The sequence below is a fragment of the Macadamia integrifolia genome, unplaced genomic scaffold (genome assembly GCF_013358625.1).
Source record: "Macadamia integrifolia cultivar HAES 741 unplaced genomic scaffold, SCU_Mint_v3 scaffold553, whole genome shotgun sequence".
Taxonomy (NCBI): Eukaryota; Viridiplantae; Streptophyta; class Magnoliopsida; order Proteales; family Proteaceae; genus Macadamia; species Macadamia integrifolia.
The window spans coordinates 464,578-472,771 of record NW_024870482.1 but is presented as its reverse complement, the minus strand read 5'-3'; the positions used below and the strand labels follow the sequence as shown (position 1 = coordinate 472,771).

Sequence of the window (8,194 nt, the reverse complement as noted above, 5' to 3'; positions counted from 1 at the left end):
ATCACTTACTCTACTTCAATCCCAAGTATACCACCCCAAAGCCTTGTTTTTTTTCATTGTGAAATTTTCCATCTTCAATTGCAAGGAAAATTTAAAGACAAGGGAAATGAAATTTTTAAACTTAAAAAATAAATTTTGTAATCATTATTCCATATGATACCATGTAATTGTATAAACTATTTAAATTTTTTATTGTATTTAATAATGGTGCTTTTGACATATAATTTGTATTTTGCATTTTATACCAAGGAGTTTTAGATGAAAAGGAAAGTGATATGGAATGATTCGGAGTTAGTGATAGTCATAGGGGGTAATGATTACAATTTTTTTTTTTTTTAGTTTGAAAATTCACTTCCTTTCGTTTTACTTTAATTCTCTTTGCAACCAAATGGACCCTGTTAGATCAAACTCCAAGAAACACGAATAAAGAGAGACAATAGATCCGTACGACACAGAGATTTAACGAGGTTCACACACCAGGGTGGTGTGCTACGTCCTCGGGCGAAGAAGAAGTCCAAGAAACACGAATAAAGAGAGACAATAGATCCGTACGACACAGAGATAAAGAGAGACAATAGATCCGTACGACACAGAGATTTAACGAGGTTCACACACCAGGGTGGTGTGCTACGTCCTCGGGCGAAGAAGAAGATGATTCACTATGCAGAAGAAGGATTACACCCTAGCAGCGGCGAGGAAGAACTCGCCCTGAAACCCTAGCTTCGTGAAAACCTTAGAATACAATGACTCTCAACAAGCAACAGTACATTATATATATATATATATACACCAAATAGCGGTTCGACCCATCGGGTCGCGGTCGATCCGGTCGAACCATACCCTCTGCTTCCATCACAGATCTCAGAAAAATTCCCATTCGGGTCGCCACCAAAATATGTCGGATCGGGTCAATCTTCAAAACGGGTCAAGAATTCGAGACAAACTTAACAGACCCTAAATGATATAGTATAAGTATAAAATTTTCTTATTTGTCAATGTCATTTTTGTATCTGCATCTAAACAAATAACTGAAAATCGTATTTTACAGGAAGATTTCCTTCTCTGCCGTTTCACATTGAAACAAATGGATGTCAAGTGGATTCAACTGATGTTACCATGCCCAAAATCCCTCAGCTTCTTGAGTTTTGATTTATGCAGACATATCTTGCTGATGCGGTATGAGGGAAAGAAAATGGAAAAAGAATGCTTCTTAGCACATAGGCATAAATAGGAGTTGGGTTGAGCACTGCTGGCCAATGGCCAGTTACTCGCTAGTAGAGCCAATGATCACCTACTTTTACACACACAGTTAAATACAATAGGGTTCGATCATACAACCTCCTCTCTTGGGCACTAGCTCTTCAAACCGAAGTTATCACCACTAGACTAGGCTATAGGGCATATAGCACATATCCAAGGGCTGGAAGCCCTCCCACATGCAGCCCAAGCCTTGGAGACGTAGCCCAAGGTGCTCCAAGTCCTTGGATCTGCGATACAAGGCGTGTAGCATTACAATGGATTTGGTTTCCATCTCGTGTTTGGACATAGGGGCTGCTGAATAGGAAGCATCCCCCCTTCCTTCCACACACACCAAAAAAAAAATCTCCATTAGGATCTCAATGGGCGCTGGATACCCTAGCACTCTAGTTTTCGCTATGCGCCCAACCAAAATCAGTATTTAAGTTTACAGAACTTCATCGAGGAATGGAATTGGGGAATTCTGAGGTCTCAAATAGTGTTTTGCCGCTACTGTTTTGAATTGTACTGGTTCTCTCAGACCAATTTGAGCTAGATCCATGTCTTGCAGAGCCCTGATATTTTCTTACTGGTTGCAGCAATTATCTTTCTAAACCATTTCTAAGTCCCTTTTCCTATAGCTCTGTTTTATTGTATGTGAAATTGAAGGGAAAGAAAAGGAAGGGAAATTTTCAAACCCAGTAAATAAACTTTTGCAATCATTATCTCACATGATTATGTTATTAATTAGAAATCATTTTTTATTTTATTATTAAATTTTATTTTACTTCACATCTAAATTCTTTAGATTTGAAAAGTAAAATAAAAATTACCAAAGAAATCATTAATAAATAGGATAAGAAATTTAAGTAGTTTATACAACATGCAATAATTACTGAAGTTTTCATTTAGATTTAAAAAATTTCACTTTCTCTTCGCTTCAAATTTCCATGCAACCAAACAAAACCTAACGGAAGGACCACAGACTTTTATTGGGTTTGTATATCACTACTGCCTACTGGTATTGATGATTGGCAGATTCAAAATTATGCAGATCCTAGGGCTAAAAACTTAAACGCTGTCCCAGTGATGTATGACCACGATCCTGCCTGTATAGTGACTCGTGAGTCATTTTCAGTATGTGTTGGATAATGGCACTCTCCGGCATTATTTTTTAAATTCAGATTGAATCGGTTAGGATCTCCTGGATCTGATTGGTATCTGTCAAGATCCGTGAGATCACTCTATGGTCCATGGGACCTATGGAGAGGAATCTTATCCCCTGATCAGATACTTATCTGTTGGTAATGTATAAGAGTAAAATGGTTTCTTTTTATTTTTAGGTTGGGGAGGGAAGTAGGTAACAACTAGGAAACTCGAACTTCAGACCTCCTAGTGAACATGGGATTTTTGCACACCACAGCTCACGAACTACGCTAGGTAGTTGTTTAAAATGGTTTAAATACTTTTTTAAATTCATCCAACCGATCGTGACCTAAATCGATATTGGTACAATCATTGGAATTCTGGAAATCTTCTCTTCTTAGTAACTATGCAGGTTTCATTGTATGATATCAACTTTCCCTCTCTCGGCCCCATTGACTTGGCATTGTCAACCCCTCTCACTAGATCTTAGAGTTGGTTCAACCGTCACCAACTGAATCAATTTACCAAATTAAGCGTGGACACGTGGCATTCGCCTAGGTAGCTATGGGCAAAAGCTGGGCAATGGGCACTCAAGAGAGAAGCTGGATCCCCTAAACTTCTAAGAACCCACATTATGAATTAGTCAACTTCATAACTGAACTGCCCATGTGGGACGGTTGAGAGGGGTAAACAGTTCAGAGGCTTGATGCTAAATACCTAAACACTTAGGCCCTCTTTGGTATCATTTTTCTTTTTGATTTTTGTTTACAAAAATAGTTTTTGCTACATTTGGTATCATTTATGGAGCTTGTTTATATTTAAAAAAAAATTGATAAAACACAAAAATCAAAAAGAGATCAAGAGTCATTTATGTGTTTTGGCCAAAATTGATTTTCAGTTATTTTTGCATTGAACTTTAATGAGCACGTACTTAAAGTCTCAATATGGAAGGGTAAATTAGTCATTTGCTTTGTAATTAGAAATCCAAGCCCCATGCCCCCTCTTCTTCAATCCAAAGTGGAGAAAGACAGTTATTAAAAAGATGAGTGCAGAGAATCTCTTCATCCATTTCTTCAAAAAATCATTTTGCATATAGAGGTACCAAACTATTTCTTACAAGAAACCATTTTTTCCAACTAGTTACCAAACTATTTTTATGTTTTGACAAAAAATGGTTCTCATTAATGATTTTTGTTAAATAAGTAAAAATAAAAAAGAAAAATGATACAAAGAGGGCCTTAGGTGATTATATACTAGAAATAATTCTCAGGGATCAACCAAACAAGTTTCACAGTATTACATAGACAAGCCTCTCAAAAAACCAGAAATACCAGCCAGGAAGAAACTGATAAATCCTCCCAATTAAACTGGTATAGACATAGGAGACCAGACATGAAAGGAACCTACCAGTTAACATACCATTGGGTCATATATTCCCATAGAAATAATTATCAATCACCAAAAACTGAAAATAGATACAGATAATTTGAATGTGAATGAATCACCAAAACATGACATTATTAATTCCCTCAAAAGGGCACATCTCTGGAGCTTATTCATATTTCACTGAACAAATAGTTTTGTTCCAAAATCCCACTCACCAGAAAAGGAAAAAGAAGAAAGAAGAGAATAACTACCTATCTATTCCCCTGTTTAGTAATACAATTACTTTTTAATCTTTCTTATTTTATCTACAAGAAGAAACTCCGTTGGCCAACCGACCAAAATCCCAATATTATTGGGCATCAAATAACTACTATCAACAGCTTTAGAAATCTCTCCAAGACCATCTTTCTCCTTCACGCAGAATTAAGGAAACGAGCTAAGTTTCTTGCTCCCGTTATCCTACTGTTTAGCCTGCACAAATACAAAATAACATAAATATCAACAAGCAACATATATCATGCCTTCGTGTAGCTTCATCTATCTTTTGAACTCACTACATCATTAGTCATCTACATGAAGAGGGTGAGGGGGAGATTTAAGAAAAGTATGCTTTGATGTTCATTGCATTCCAATGGTGAATGGAATGGGCAAAGCTGATCCTAGCCTCAATAAATGCATCAATTGAACCAGTGTATTTTTTATAATGTTTCCCTAGCCTCAATGGAGCAGGGTTCACTAGAAAGGTTGTGGCATTTTCTCTTGAAATATCTTTTATACCACATACTCACATAGTAGCATCAAAGGATGCAAACAAATATTATTTGTCCACTTATCTAGTAAGACAATTCAATTTGAAAAAGTAAAGGGCATTTTGTCCTTTTCTTTGCCAATGGCATGCTAGTCCAATTGAACAATAAAATTGTTAAGAACTTTTTTGCCAGTCATAATCAATTCATCAATAATTGAATGCTAATTCACCTGGGAATAGAGGAAGGTTCCAAAGACTGCGATGGCAGCTCCGAGGGCATTGACTGGTTGGATAGGCGTACGGAAGATGATGATAGAGGAGACAATGACGGAAATTCGCTTCATGGTGTTTCCAATGCTAAACGTCAAGGGTGAGATCTCATCCAGGGACATGTATGAAACCTGGTTGTACAAGTGATAGAACACACTTTGTGCCGCCACCCACCTATCGTGAAAAATTCAGAGCCACACAACCACAAAAAAATCATTCTCTTTAGTAATATGCTGAGGGAGAAAGAAATTTCAAGGTTTGAAATTAACAACTAAGAACAAAGAATGAATATGAGGATAACAGATTGAATTAAACACACTCTATTACGAATGAGACCACCATTGCTGCATAATTATTCACAATTGGTCTAAAGAAGGCAGGTTATGAATTGACATTTGTAGAACATAAAGTTGACAAAATGAGCAAATTGAGAGGCAACGCAGAGTACCTAAAAAAATTCAGTGAATTAAATAGAAAGAGTGACAACAATTCAGGCAATATGAATATTTACACTCAAAGACATTTTCACCAAAACTTCAAAAGTTGGAAGCCAGAATTATTTAGATTAGTGTTCCCTGAAGTTCCAAGGTACAAAAACCTAGAGTGGTTCTAAAGAAGCACAAAAAACCCCATTAATCCTACATTAGATAACTTTTAACAAATTTGAACAATGGCAGTGAGTAAATGATTATAATCACCCATCTGATGTCTCTGAGCTCGAAGAGGGATAGGTTACTCTCATCATGTGCACATTCAAAACATTCAACATCAAAACTCAATTTTGTAAGACTAGGGTTCTCTAAAATACTCCCGAGCAATGCCGAAAATTCATTCAATAGGTAAAATTGGTCTTCCCCTGATAACATTGCACTACTATAAGTCCTACTGCTACCACAAATTTAGAAGATCACTAGATTTGAAACTGGAGATTTTTTCTGGAGGACAAAAGTGGTTCAACATAAATCAATTAGTATCAAGACGAAGGAAAACCAACTGATAATCATATCAAACAGACAATTAAGCATACACAGACAAAGCAGCAGTACAGATATACAGTACAAACAAAGAGGGGTTGGAAGCTCTCGCGATTACCAAATCAACTGGGGTCCAATCGTTGAGACCGATTGTTGCCAGCCAGTTACCCAGAGCTGCGGACCCTCCACCGCAATCGCGAAGGGTGTGAGAAGCACCAGAGACATAATGGACAAACAAGCGTAGTAGTTCATGCCACTGACAGAATTGCCCTTCATTCCTTTCTTGGAGAATATGTTTCTGAACACGAACGCCAAATTTGATATCATAGCCCCCATAAACCCTAACAATAAGATTTGAGATAGACTTTATTCAGAACTTAGAAGAGCAAGAACTTCCAAAGGAAGAGGGAGTTGAAGGAAAATTCCAGTTCTTTGAAGAAAAAATACAATCTTCTCACCTATCATGTTGAAATTAAGCTCGGTGACAGCCGCAAGAGCGCAACCACCAATAATTGGCAGAAGTGACAGATACACGGGCACTGGAAAAGTTTCACCCAAGATAAACCTCGAAACCAAGACGCTGAAAGCAGGTTCACCGCTCTTGATGATGTGAGTGAACGAAACCGCAACCTTTGACATGCTCACAGTAGCAGCTACATGTCCGATGGTATGTGCCACCGCAACCTACAGGGCACAAACCAGCGAAGAACATTAAAAACAAATCAAAAGAATCTGAAACCAGGAGACCAAAACAACCCTTTTTCTCCTTACCGGAAAGAGAGTTTTCCAGAATTCCAAGTCAGTTTTGGGGGCTTCAGCAATCCGCAAAGCCCAGGAGACCAACATAATCAACGATCCCGCTGCGAGAGATAGTGTAGAGGTGAGCCATGGGAATGGGTACGCGTTGAGGACCTTCTTGTTGTATATGTTGAAGACAACGTTCAAAGCCCACCAAGTCGCAAAATAGATGCTGATTTTTAGCTTCTGAGCAGCGGCTCCTGGTGCCTTCTTGTCAGGTACTTCAACATTGGCATCTAGTGGTTGCGATTGATCAGAAGCTTTGCACTCAAAAATAGGCTTGCGAGGTCTAACAGTCTCCGAAGATCCAAAAGCTTTGACTGATGAAATATAGAGGGGTTTCAGAGCAGCACCAGCAACAATGGAGTTGGACCCTCTTGGCGCTGACAGAGAGGGAAGCGAACAGTATTGTGGATGCAGTCCCGATGGCTTAGGCCGTAGCCGTAAGAGATCGGGAACGCCAAGAGCAGCTGTGGATTGCTTGACTGAGCAGATCATCTTGTTGATGAATACTCAATCAACAAATATTTGATCGAATTTCTGAAGAAAAGACCTGCAATTCCAGGATCGTCCTGAAGGGCTTTCAAGAACTAGCTTCTAGCTATGATCAATGATCCACCCACTTGTGTAGACGGAGAAATCAGAAGATCCAACAAACTAGAACCAGGCAAAACGAAGACTTTTGTTCAGCAAACACTACAGTGAAGTAATAAATAGAAGCAGAAATCCCACCAAAAATAAATAAATAAATAAAATATAAACAGAAGCAGAAAGCGAATAAGGAATCGTTAATCTCAGATCCTCTCCGTCTCTCTCCTCACTTTGTTATTATATAGAGGAGAAGGAGACGAGCATTCTGCATATCAATAGTCAGCAGTCGGTAGTTGAGACTAGGCAGGGCAACAAAATAAAGTTGGGATTTTATAAGCAGGTGAGCGAGGGGCAGAGAGCGGCAAAGTTTTATAATATCTCAATTAAGTCCTTGTTAATTTATAGAATCACAAAGATATCCCTCTGGGCTACGGATTTTACTCTTCATCCCTTGGCTTTAGGTCTAAAATCAGAACTTCCGACTGCCTTAAGTTTTATGATCTATTTTACGAGAAAAACAAAAAGCAAAAAAAAGTTGTATGGATCTATTTAATCCCTTCCTCTGTGACTCAGTTTGAATTTGATCGGGATCTTCTCCTTAGCGTTGATTGAATTCTTTCTTTAAAGCAATAGCACAATCTACCAAAGAATTTGTGTTAAGCATATATCTATTGACCCAACACGGAATATCGACTCTCAAGGCTTTTTTCTAAAACTATGAAAGAAGAGTTGTTGTAGAGATTGGTCCAGATTAAACTAAGCTATTTCTCACTTTCTTATTCAACTATGGCTAATCCCAGGTCGCGCCCATGGCTACCTGGGTGATCGACATGTGTCCAAGCGTTGATCTAACGATTATGCTTTTATCCACTAGAACAAAGGTGTTATGCCCAGAATCATTAGATCGGCGCTTGAAAATATGTCGATCGTCCATTGTAACTATGGGCCGACTTGGGTGATCAACGCTCAGGAAAGGAGTCGGATATGTTTGAGTTAGCATGAGAAGCAAATATTTTCTCTCTAAGCAGGCTTTTACTGAAAGCAA

General features: G+C 38.3%; 1 protein-coding gene across 2 annotated transcripts; it reads right to left on the bottom strand.

Annotated features, from left to right (window-relative positions):
* Window positions 1–3,867: 3,867 nt before the first annotated feature.
* LOC122069198 (glucose-6-phosphate/phosphate translocator 2, chloroplastic-like) lies at window positions 3,868–7,494 on the bottom strand. 2 transcript variants are annotated; one of them, XM_042633153.1, is made up of 6 exons: window positions 7,380–7,494; window positions 6,532–7,215; window positions 6,219–6,444; window positions 5,879–6,101; window positions 4,747–4,960; window positions 3,868–4,239 (listed from the first exon to the last, which is right to left on the bottom strand). In XM_042633153.1, exons 2-6 carry the CDS (start codon window positions 7,054–7,056, stop codon window positions 4,228–4,230), a joined length of 1,200 nt encoding a protein of 399 aa, XP_042489087.1. In that variant the 5' UTR covers window positions 7,057–7,215; window positions 7,380–7,494; the 3' UTR covers window positions 3,868–4,227. The 2 variants fall into 2 exon arrangements, with proteins under 2 accessions (XP_042489087.1, XP_042489086.1); XM_042633152.1 differs by having other exon boundaries at window positions 6,532–7,455.
* Between the last annotated feature and the right edge of the window lie 700 nt (window positions 7,495–8,194).